The sequence below is a fragment of the Hemitrygon akajei genome, chromosome 2, assembly GCF_048418815.1.
Source record: "Hemitrygon akajei chromosome 2, sHemAka1.3, whole genome shotgun sequence".
NCBI classification, from domain to species: Eukaryota; Metazoa; Chordata; class Chondrichthyes; order Myliobatiformes; family Dasyatidae; genus Hemitrygon; species Hemitrygon akajei.
In genome coordinates this window covers 144,049,226-144,061,262 of record NC_133125.1, presented here as the reverse complement: position 1 = coordinate 144,061,262, position 12,037 = coordinate 144,049,226, and the positions used below count along the sequence as shown (strand labels likewise).

The 12,037-nt window shown below is 45.7% G+C and overlaps 1 protein-coding gene across 1 annotated transcript in view; it reads right to left on the bottom strand.

Moving 5' to 3' along the window:
• Positions 1–5,951: 5,951 nt before the first annotated feature.
• Positions 5,952–12,037, bottom strand: part of pros1 (protein S) — a 44,038-nt gene continuing 37,952 nt past the window's right edge. The window contains exon 15 of the mRNA XM_073028973.1: positions 5,952–6,323. Within this exon, the coding sequence (XP_072885074.1) occupies positions 6,151–6,323 (173 nt within the window). The 3' untranslated portion in view covers positions 5,952–6,150. The remainder of the gene's footprint in view (positions 6,324–12,037) is intronic.

The following is a 12,037-nucleotide window of genomic DNA, read 5'->3' as shown; positions in this document are numbered from 1 at the left end:
TCTTCAGAAGCAGCTGTATTTCCATCTTTAATATCTCTATTTTACCCTTTCAGGGTTCTTTTGAAGACCCTGACTGGGAGTTAAACACTGACTACAGTTCTTTGTGGGAATGGGACCAGCTCTTGGGGTTTCATGAACGGCCGCTGTTTGGACGCCAAGGGCTCAGTCTAAGAGCTCCGCTTGCCTTCGGAGGGCTGAGATTTTGTGTCTGTGGTGACAGGTGGATCGAAGGTCGATGTCACGGTAGGAGATCGGTGTGTTGTGGGAGTTGGAAGATCTATGGCTGCGTGTCCAGAGACACAGAGCTCGGAAAAAGTGACACAATGGACATTAACATTGTAAACCAGCGAGTTGTTTGTTACGTCTCCCCTCTCAGTGCGAAATGGAGACACCTCTTTCTCCCTTATTAGGGAGAGAGAGCATGTGGTATGTCCAATACCAGGTGAAACACAAAGTCCTTGGGATAACTGCAAGTTTGTGTCTTTGCTATTGCTTTGCTCATGTTTGAGTGCTCAGTGGCGGGAGCCATTGCTTTTTATTGCCGGTGGGAGGAGGGGGGGGATCGTTGCTTGCTGCCGTTTACGCACAGGAGGGAGGGGAGCTGGGAGGTACCTTGGGGTTCTAACACTTAACTGTCATTTGTTCTTTGGGGGCACTCCTCTGTGTGGATGTTTGTGAAGCAAAAGCATTTCAGGTTGTATATTGTATACATTTACCTTTGAAACTAAGCCTGCACTGCTCCCTGTTACTATTGATGGTGAGGACGTACAAGTACCTGAGGGTGCACCTGGACGAAGCTGTGTACAAGAACAGCCAGAGAGCCGCCTCTACTTCCTGAGGAGACTGAGGTTCTTTGGACTATACAGGCCTCTCCTTCAGATGTTCAGCCAGTCTGTTGTTGCCAGTACAAGCTTCTGTGTGGTGGTGTGCTGGGGCAATGGCATCAACACGGGTGATGCCAACAGGCTCAATAAGCTGATTAGAAGGGCTGACTCTGTTATGGGAGTCAAACGGGACACACTGGAGGCTGTGGTAGAACCAAGGACCCTATGGAAAATCCTGGCATTTCTGGACAGTGCTTCTCACCCTCTGCATGCCACCTTGGCTGAGCAGAGGAGCAACTCTAGTAATAGATGAAGACAACAGCACTGCTGTAATGAGTGCTATATGAGGTCATTCTTACCCTCGGCCATTAGGCTCTATAGGGGAACAGGGGAAGTAATGACCTCCTCCTGTTAAGGCTGTTAATAACCTTTGTTTTATTTTTAAGGTAACTTACTTTTTTTTTCTTTCTTAAGTCTCTTCTAATACTTGCATATCTGTGCATTTGTAGCGCTACTGTGTGACTGTAATTTCCTTTACAATCAATGAAGTATCTATCTGCCTTTATATATAGCTTTTCACAAAGTTCAGTGGGTGCCTTTACAACTATACAGAAACATGCAAAAGTCTTAGGCACATATACATAGCTAGGGTGTCTAAGACTTTTGCACAGTACTGCTGTCACAAAAAAAACTAATTTCATGACACATGTGAGTGATGATAAACCTGATTCTGATATGGGTCTTCATTGTGGACTGAGAGTGGGAAGGGGGCAAGGAGAGGGGAATCATGGTTAGGAAAGGGGGAAGTGAGAGGGGAGGTAGCAGGAAGCACCAGAGATACATTCTGTAATGATCAATAAACCAATTGTTTGGAATCAAATGATCTTGCCCAGTGTCTCAGGGCTGGGTGTGTCTGCACCCTTGTCCCTGGCACTCCTGCTCTACCATCTGCCCCACACCGTTCCTATCATGCTCCACACTCACCATTCCCAACACCCTTTGCTCTCATCAGACTTACAAACTTGCTTTCCACCCCACATCGACAAAGACAACACTGTGCAAAAGTCTTGGGCACATATATATATATATATGTGCCTGAGACTTTTGCACAGTTCTGTCCACAGCAGAGGAACTAATGAAGCTGTGGTCAGGGAGCCCCCAGTCACTTATAGACACGAGATTCTGCAGAGATCACAGTGGTGGAAGCAGATCTGATAGAAGCATTCGAATAAATGCATGAATATGCAGGGTGAAGGAATATTGACCAGATGCAGATGGACAGCATCAACCTCAGCACAGACACAATGGGCTGACAGGCCTGTCTCCATCTCTATTGTACCGTGTTTTCAGGCAACGTTCAGAGTGATGTACTCTTCCTCCCTTCAAAGATCTTGGTGAGTGGGAACCGTTTGCTGTGTTTCCAGATTTCCAGCAAGTGACTACACTTAAGTGCCATTTAACTGCTCTCCCTCCCCTCATTGGCAGGAATTAACGAATTCCCATTCTTCCATGAAGTACTTTGAACTGCTGTGTGGATGGGCACCCTGTATCTTGATACCAAAAGATGACTGGTTCCAGTGGCAGGGACTGTGAACGACAGGCAGTGATTAAAGAAGGTGGTCACCCAGTATACTCAGGTCTTTCATAGGCCACCACTCTGCAGGCAGCACCCCCCAACGCTCAGCCTCCACCTACATTGATTTCTCAAACTTCCGGTAATTGCCCCCACCCTTCCTGTTTCCCTCTCTCACCTAATCTCCTTACCTGCTTCTCCAGCCCTTTCTTCCATGTCCTCTCCTATCAGATTCCCCCTTCTCCAACCCTTTATCTCTTTCACCGATCAACTTCCCAGCTCCTTACTTCACTCCCTCTCCTGGTTTCAACTATCACCTCCCACCTTGTACTTCTTCCTCCCCTCTTCCACCACCTTACTCTCACTTCTCATCTTTATTCCCAGTCCTGCAGGAGAGTCTCAGTCCTTCCTCGAGTGTTTACTCTTTCCCATGGATGCTGCCTGGCCTGCCGAGTTCCTCCAGCATTTTGTATGTGTTGCTTCCCTGCCCAGGTGGGCAAGGACCACAGGTACAGGGGACACCACCTCCTGCAGACACTAGAGATGTATCACTGGTCTCCCATCTTCACCGGGCCTAAACCCCAAAATTCCTCGGTGGTGTGGTAACCCGGTTCAGCCTTGGCCTCAGGTGCTGTCCGTCTGTGGGGAGTTTACTCCCACAAGGCAGCACTCCCCCATTACTGTCCCTCCCACAGTGTGACTCTCCTGCATTACTGTCTCCTCTAGTGTGACATCCCTCAGTACCACCCCTCCCACAATGAGACCCTCTCCCAGTGTGATCCTCCCCCATTACTGTCTCTCCCACAGTGACTCGCTCCAGTACTGCCCTCCCATAGTGTGACTCTCCCCCATTACTGTCTCTCCCACAGTGTGACTCTCCATTACTGTCTCTCCCACAGTGTGACATCCCTCAGTACCACCCCTCCCACAATGAGACCCTCTCCCAGTGTGATCCTCCCCCATTACTGTCTCTTCTACAGTGTGACATCCCTCAGTACCACCCCTCCCACAATGAGACCCTCTCCCATTACTGTCTCTCCCACAGTGACTCGCTCCAGTACTGCCCTCCCATAGTGTGACTCTCCCCCATTACTGTCTCTCCCACAGTGTGACTCTCCATTACTGTCTCTCCCACAGTGTGACATCCCTCAGTACCACCCCTCCCACAATGAGACCCTCTCCCAATGTGATCCTCCCTCATTACTGTCTCTCCCAGTGTGACTCTCCCCCATTACTCTCTCCCAGTGTGACACTCCACAGTACTGCCCCTCCCATAGTGTGACTCTTCCCCATTACAGTCTCTCCCACAGTGTGACTCTCCCCAGTTCTGCCCCTCCCACAGTGTGACATCCCTTAGTACCACCCCTCCCACAGTGTGACACTCCGCAGTACTGCCCCTCTCCCAGTGTGACCCTTCCCCATTACAGTCTCTCCCACAGTGTGACTCTCCCCAGTACTGCCCCTCCCACAGTGTGACATCCCTCAGTACCACCCCTCCCACAGCGCAGCACTCCCAGAGTGTGACCCTCCCTCACCACCAGACTTGGAATGTTGTCTTGGAGATTGTTGGGGTTGGTCACCCTCTGAGAATACTGATACCAAGCCATCGGCTCAGCACAGAGGTAAGTTATTGTGGAGAACATTTCGATTAATATTCACAAAGTGATGGGTGGCCTGGTAGCTTAACAGCACAATGCTTTACAGTGCTGGCTGGAAGACCAGTGTTCGATTCACACTGCTGTCTGTACGGAGTGTGTCCTTTCTCCTCGTGACCGTGTGGGTTTCCTTCCACATTCCAAACGAGTATGGTTATGGTTAGTGTCAGTGAAAAGTGAGCAGGCATAGCGACACTCGCTGATTTGGTTTGACACAAATTACACATTTCACTGCATGTTTTGATGTACACTTGAAGTCAGAAGTTTACACACGTCTTAGCCAAATACATTTAAACTCAGTTTTTCACAATTCCTGACATTTAATCCTAGAAAACAGTCCCTGTCTTAGATCAGTTAGGATCACTACTTTAAGAATGTGAAATGTCAGAATAATAGTAGAGAATGATTTATTTCAGCCTTTATTTCTTTCATCACATTCCCAGTGGGTTAGAAGTTTACATACACTTTATTAGTATTTGGTAGCATTGCCTTTAAATCATTTAACTTGGGTCAAACATTTTGGGTAGCCTTCCACAAGCTTCTCACAATAAGTTGCTGGAATTTTGTTCCATTCCTCCAGACAGATCTAGTGTAACTGAGTCAGGTTTGTAGGCCTCCTTGCTCGCACACGCTTTTTCAGTTCTGCCCACAAATTTTCTATCAGATTGAGGTCAGGGCTTTGTGATGGCCACTCCAATACCTTGACTTTGTTGTCCTTAAGCAATTTTGCTACAACTTTGGAGGTATGCTTGGGGTCATTGTCCATCTGAAAGACCCATTTGCGACCGAGCTTTAACTTCCTGGCTGATGTCTTGAGATGTTGCTTCAATATATCCACATAATTTTCCTTCCTCATGATGCCGTCTATTTTGTGAAGTGCACCAGTCCCTCCTGCAGCAAAGCACCCCCACAACATGATGCTGCCACCCCCATGCTTCACGGTTGGGATGGTGTTCTTCGGCTTGCAAGCCTCACCCTTTTTCCTCCAAACATAACGATGGTCATTATGGCCAAACAGTTCAATTTTTGTTTCATCAGACCGGAGGACATTTCTCCAGAAGTAAGATCTTTGTCCCCAGGTGCACTTGCAAACTTTTTTATGGCGGTTTTGGAGCAGTGGCTTCTTCCTTGCTGAGCACCTTTCAGGTTATGTCGATATAGGACTCGTTTTACTGTGGATATGGATACTTGTCTACCTGTTTCCTCCAGCATCTTCGCAAGGTCCTTTGCTGTTGTTTTGGGATTGGTTTTCACTTTTCGCGCCAAAGTACGTTCCTCTCTAGGAAACAGAATGCGTCTCCTTCCTGAGTGGTATGACGGCTGTGTGGTTCCATGGTGTTTATACTTGTGTTCTATTGTTTGTACAGATGAACGTGGTACCTTCAGGCATTTGGAAATTGCTCCCAAGGATGAACCAGACTTGTGGAGGTCCACAATTTTTTCCCTGAGGTCTTGGCTGATTTCTTTTGATTTTGTTTGTAAACTTCTGACCCACTGGAATTGTGATATAGTCAATTAAAAGTGAAATAATCTGTCTGTAACAATTGTTGGAAAAATTACTCGTGTCATGCACAAAGTAGATGTCCTCAACGTCTTGCCAAAGCTATAGTTTACCAATATAAATCTGTGGAGTGGTTAAACAATGAGTTTTAATGACTTCAACCTAAGTGTACGTAAACTTCTGACTTCAACTGTACGTGACAATTAATGCTGATCTTTTCTTTAACACAAGAAATACTGCAGAAGTTCAAAATCCAGAAAACCGCACACAAAACGCTGGATAAAGGGTCTTGGCCTGAAATGTCGACTCCATTCCTCTCCATAGATGTTGCTTGACCTGCTGAGTTCCTCTAGCATTTTGTGTGTGTTACTTTTAATCTTTAATATTCAACAATGGCATAATTCAATAAACTCTAGTTTAATGAAATACAAATAGTGGCAAGTTCTTATAAAGTCTGAGAATATACAGCTCCTTCCACACTAATCATATTTTAGTAGCTGTTGCACTCTAGTTGAAATCTACAAGTTGTGGAATGTTTTTATGATGTACACTTGCTGTGAGGTTTGAAATTGTGGGCAGTGATAATAACATTATTTACTACGGTGAGGGTGAATTGTGCCAGTCCCTCTGCACCAGTGGGCAGGAGTGGGACTGAATGTCATTGTGCTTCTCAGTGGCTTCATCAAGGTCAATCAGTTCCTGGTTAACAATCATAGTCTGCAGACATCCTGTGAAGGAGGCTGTGATGGGGGCTGTGGTGACTGGAACCTCTGCAAAGGCAAAAACATGAGCAAATGAAAGGTGAAATGTTAACTTGCGCAAAGTTAACCCTTTAGTGGGCTGCTCGGATCCCAGGCCAGGCCATAGAGCATTCCAGTCCCTTTAGCCCACTTAGTTCGTGTTGAACCATTAGTCCCACCAGCCTGCATCTAAACCATAACCCTCCATCCAATGTTCCCTTCAAACTCACATCTATCTCTTCTGCAGGGAGCTCGTTCCAAACTCACACCACCCTCTGAGTGAAGAAGATCCTCCTCATGTTCCCCTTAACAGTAGCACAACGGTGTAGTGGTTAGCACAGTGCTTTACAGTACCAATAACATGGGTTCAATTCCTGCCGCTGCCCGCAAGGAGTCTGTACGTGCTCCCTGTGACCGCGTGTGCTTCCTCCGGGCGCTCTGGTTTCCTCCAAAGTCAGCGGGTTGAGTTGAGAAACTGCAAGGGTAAAGGAACCCTGATGGCAGTTACGTACAGGCCTCTCAGCAGTAGCTGGGATGTGGACCACAGATTTCAACAGGAAATAGAAAAGGTGTGTCAAAAGGGCAATGTTGTGAAAGTCATGGGAGGTTTCAACGTGCAGGTCGATTGGGAAAATAAAGTTGTTAATGAATCTCAAGAGAGTGAGTTTGTTGAATGCCTATGAGATGGTTTTTTAGAGCAGTTTGTTGTTGAGCCTACTAGGGGATCAGCTAAACTGGATTGGGTGTTATGTAATGAACTGGAGGCGATTAGAGAGCTTGAGGTAAAAGAACCCAATGGAGACAGTAATAACAATATGATCGAATTCAAGTTGAAATTTGATAGGGAGAAAGTAAAGTCTGACGTAGCAGTATTTCAGTAGAGTAAAGGAAATATATGGTTTGAGAGAGGAGTTGGCCAAAGTAATTTGGAAGGAGATGCTGGCAGGGATGACAGCAGAGCAGCAATGGCTTGAGTTTCTGCGGAAAATGAGGACTGTGTGGGGTGGATGAAATACTCAAATGAGGAAAATGAGGACTGTGTGGGGTGGATGAAATACTCAAATGGCAAAATACTCAGACCATGGCTGACAAGGGAAATGAAAGCTAATGTAAAAGCAAAAGAGAGGGCATACAACAAAGCAAAAGTTAATGGGAAGATAGAGGATTGGGAAGTTTTTTAAAAACCTACAGAGAGCGACTAAAAGAATCATTAGGAAGGATAGTAAAAGTTTCTTCAAGTATGTAAAAATTATAAAAGAGATGAGAGTGGATAAAGGACTGCAAAAAAGTGAAGCTGGAGAAATAATAATGGGGGACAAGGAGATGGCAGATGAACTAAATGAGTATTTTGCATCAGTCTTCACTGTGGAAGACACCAGCAGTGTGCTGGATGTTGAAGGGTGTGAGGGAAGAGAAGGGAGAAGGTGCTCAAAAAGCTGAAAGATCTGAGCGTACATAAGTCACCCAGGCCAGATAAACAGCACCCTAGGGTTCTGAAAGAGGTAGCAGTAGAGATTGTAGATGCATTAGTAATGACCTTTCAAAAATCATTGGACTCTGGCATGGTGTCAGAGGATTGGAAAATTGCAAATGTCACTCCACTCTTTAAGAAAGGAGGAAGGTAGCAGAAAGGAAATTATAGACCAGTAACCTGACCTCAGTGGTTGGGAAGATGTTAGAGTCAATTGTTAAGGAAGAGGTTATGGAGTACTTGGTGATACAGGACATAGTCAGCATGGTTTCCTTAAGGGAAAATCTTGTCTGACGACCATGTTAGAATTCTTTGAGGAGATTACAAGTAGGATAGATAAAGGGGATGCAGTGGACATTGTATATTTGGACTTTCAGAAGGCCTTTGACAAGGTGCCACACATGAGGCTGCTTACTGAGTTAAGAGCCCATGGTATTACAGGAAAGTTACTGGCATGGTTAGAGCATTGGCTGATTGATAGGAGGCAGTGGGTGGGAATTAAAGGATTCTTTTCTGGTTGGCTGCCAGTGACTAGTGGTGTTCCACAGGGGTCGGTGTTGGAACTACTTCTTTTTATGCTGCATATCAATGATTTAGATGATGGAATAGATAGCTTTGTTGCCAAGTTTGCAGATGATATATGAAGATTGGTGGAGGGCCAGGTAGTGTTGAGGAAACAGGTTGGCTGCAGAAGGTCTTCTATAGAGAATGGGCAAGAAAGTAGCAAATGAAATACAATGTTCAAAATGCATGAGCTTGCACTTTGGTAGTAGAAATAAATGTGCAGACTATTTTCTAAAGGGTGAGAAAATCCAAAAATCTGAGATTAGAGGGACTTGGGAGCCCTTGTGTAGAACACCCTAAAGGTCAACTTGCAGGTTGAGTCGATGGTGAGGAAGTCAAATGCAATGTCTGCATTCATTTCAAGAGGTCTAGAATAGAAGAGCAGGGATGTGATGCTGAGGCTTTATGAGGCACTGGTGAGGCCTCACTTAGAGTATTGTGAACAGTTTTGTGCTCCTCATCTTAGAAAAGATTTGCTGGCATCAGAGAGGGTTCACAAGGATGATTCCAGGAATGACAGGGTTATCATATGAGAAACATTTGATCGCTCTGGGTCTCTACTCGCTGGAATTCAGAAGGATGGTGGTGGGGGGTGGGTGGAGTCTCACTGAAACCTTTCAAATGTTGAAAGGCCTACACAGAGTAGATGTGGAAAGGATGTTTCCCACGGTGGGGGAGTCTATGACAAGAAGGTACAGCCTCAGGACTTAGGGACGTCCATTTATAACAGAGATGCAGAGAAATTTCTTGTGACAGAAGGCAGTGATTTTGCGGAATTTGTTACCACACGCAGCTGTGGAGGCCAGGTCGTTGGGTGTATTTAGGGCAGAGATTGATAGGTTCTTGATTGGCCACAGCATCAAAGGTTACGGGGAGTAGGCCTGGGAGGAGAAAAAAGGATTCGGCCATGACAGAATGGCAGAGCAGACTCGATGGGCCGAATGGCCTAAGTCTGCTCCTATGTCTTATGGTGTTGTGGTATAATGGACTTATCAGTCGGTAGGTTAAATGGTCGTTGTAAATTATGCCGTGATTAAGTCAGGGAATTGCTGGGGGCTGTGGTCCAAAGGACCAGAAGGGCCTATTCCGTGCTATATCTCAATTGATAAAAGAAATTAAATATTGCAACTTTCATCTTTAACCTATGACCTCTAGTTCTAGTCTCATCCAACCTCAGTGGTAAAAGCACGTTCGCATATACCCTATTACTCCTTCAAAATAATTTTGTATATCTCTATCAAACCTCCACTCATTCTCCTAAACTCCAGAGAATAAAGTTCTAACCTTTTCAACCTTTCCCTTTAACCCAGTCCTGAAGTCCTTATAAAATAAACCCACAAGAGACATCCCATTGGTTAGACATAAGCTGAAGAGGGAGCTTCTCAGATCCCACTCCGACATCCGAGCTGTTGAGAAACAACTTGTTGATCCAGTCGGCAGTCTGGGGGCCTTAACAGCCATTCGGCCCTTCGATCCAGTTCCCCCTTTAAAATCTTTCATGGCATCTGTGTGGTAATTCCATCTCTTCACCTCGGTTCCATGTCCCTCACCCAAATTCCTCATGGACCCCAGACTCCACAAGCCTTTGCTGTACAGAGGAGGGAATTTCTAGGTTCCCACTGCCCCTTGCATTTTCCCACCTCACCCCAAGACCACCAGCTTGTGTCCCCCCCCAGTTCAAGTTCAGCGTCACCGAAAGGATGCCCCCTCTCTGCCCATCACCCTTCACTCTTCGAAAGGAAATGAACCCTGTCCGTGAAACAGGTCCTCCTGGCTCAGCTTGCTTACTCCCAGCTGGTGAATCCATTCCACGGTATTCACATAAGAACACCAGAAACCCGTCAGACGTTAGCAGTCAGGCAGTGTCCGTATCCCCCACCCCCTTCTGAGCTAGATTCACAATTAACCGAGATCCGCGGTGACCCTCTGCTTCAATTTGCTCCTCCAATCCCGCGTCCTCTGGTAAAAACCGGACCCATGCCAGACCTGAACGCCTGAGGTCAGTAAAACTCGGGAATTCTGAGAGGAGAACGGCGGTGGCTAATACAAGAGAGGATAACTTTAAGGTGATTGGAAGAAAGTATCGGAGGGGTGTCAAGGGTAGTGTTTTTACACAGAGAATGGGAGGTGCGTGCAATTTGCTGCTGGGGTGGTGATGGAGCCAGATTAACCAGGGACATTTGCAAGGTTCTTAGACAGGCACATACAGTAGTTGAAAGAAAAATGGAAGGTGGAAGGTGATGTGGGAGAGAAGGTTAGTTTGATCTTCGGTCAGCACAGCTTCCTGTCTCAAGAGCCTGGAGTGTGTTGTGCTGTTTTATGCTCTGTGCTCCATCCCTATGTGCTGAAACGTGTTGATATTATGCAAGATGTGTGGTGGTCTTGAGGCTTGTAAGGACAGATAAATCACCAGGGTGTGACCAAGTGTATCTGGGGTGTTGTAGGAAACAAGGGCAGAAATTGTCGAGGTTCTAGTGGAGATTTTTCCCCCTTCTTAGTCACTAGTACGAGAAGAGTGGAAGGTGTCTAACATCACGCCTTTATTTAAGAAGGACCACAAGGACAAGCCAGTGAACTATACACCAGTGAGCTTGACATCAGTTGCTAGAGGGGATTCTGAGAGACAGGATCTTCCTGCATCTGGAAAGGCAAGGGCAGATTTGAGATAATAATCACCGCTTTGTGGAAAGCTGCTTCTTGCAAATTTGAGTCTTTTGAAAGAGGATTGAAGAAGGAAAGGTGGTAGATATTATTTGCATGGATTAGAGCAAGGCTTTTTACAAGAAGCCAAGTGGTAGGCTTGCTCAAAAAGTTAGATCACATGACAGGTTTGTCCAAAAGGTTAGATCACATGACAGGCTTGCCCAAAAAGTTAGATCACATGACAGGTTTGTCCAAAAGGTTAGATCACATGACAGGCTTGTACAAAAGGTTAGATCACATGACAGGTTTGTACAAAAGGTTAGATCACATGACAGGCTTGTCCAAAAGGTGAGATCACATGGCATTTAGTCCAAGCTAGCCAACTGGGTTGGTGGTAGGAGGTAGAAGATTTTTCCAGTGGTGAAGATATGACCAGTGGTGTTCCACGGAGATTGGCGTTGGGTCTGCTGTTGCCCTGCAGTTTATTTTCATGATTTGGATGAGAATGTAAGTGGCATGATTTGTAACTTTGTAGATGACGTGAAACTTGGTGGGGTAGCGCACAGTGAAGGTGGTTCAGCTTAAAACATAATCTAGTTCAACTGGGGAAGTGGGCCAAGGAATGGCAAATGGAATCTAACTCAGACAAGGGTGTTGTGTTGTGTTGAGGCAAGTACAACATGTTGCATTTTGGGAAGTTAAACGAGGGAAGAATTTGCACACTAAATTATATAAATGAGAGTGTTAGAGTGACCGGGGGGCGGGGTGGAGTTCAAGTACATAATGGCAATATAGGTAGGCAAAGTAGTGAAGAAAGCATTGTCTTCAATAGTCAGACCGAGTTCAAGGTTTGGGTTGTTAAACTACAGCTGTACAATACATTGGTGAACTTTGGGTTTGGGTTGTTAAACTACAGCTGTACAATACATTGGTGAACTTTGGGTTTGGGTTGTTAAACTACAGCTGTACAATACATTGGTGAACTTTGGGTTTGGGTTGTTAAACTACAGCTGTACAATACATTGGTGAACTTTGGGTTTGGGTTGTTAAACTACAGCTGTACAAT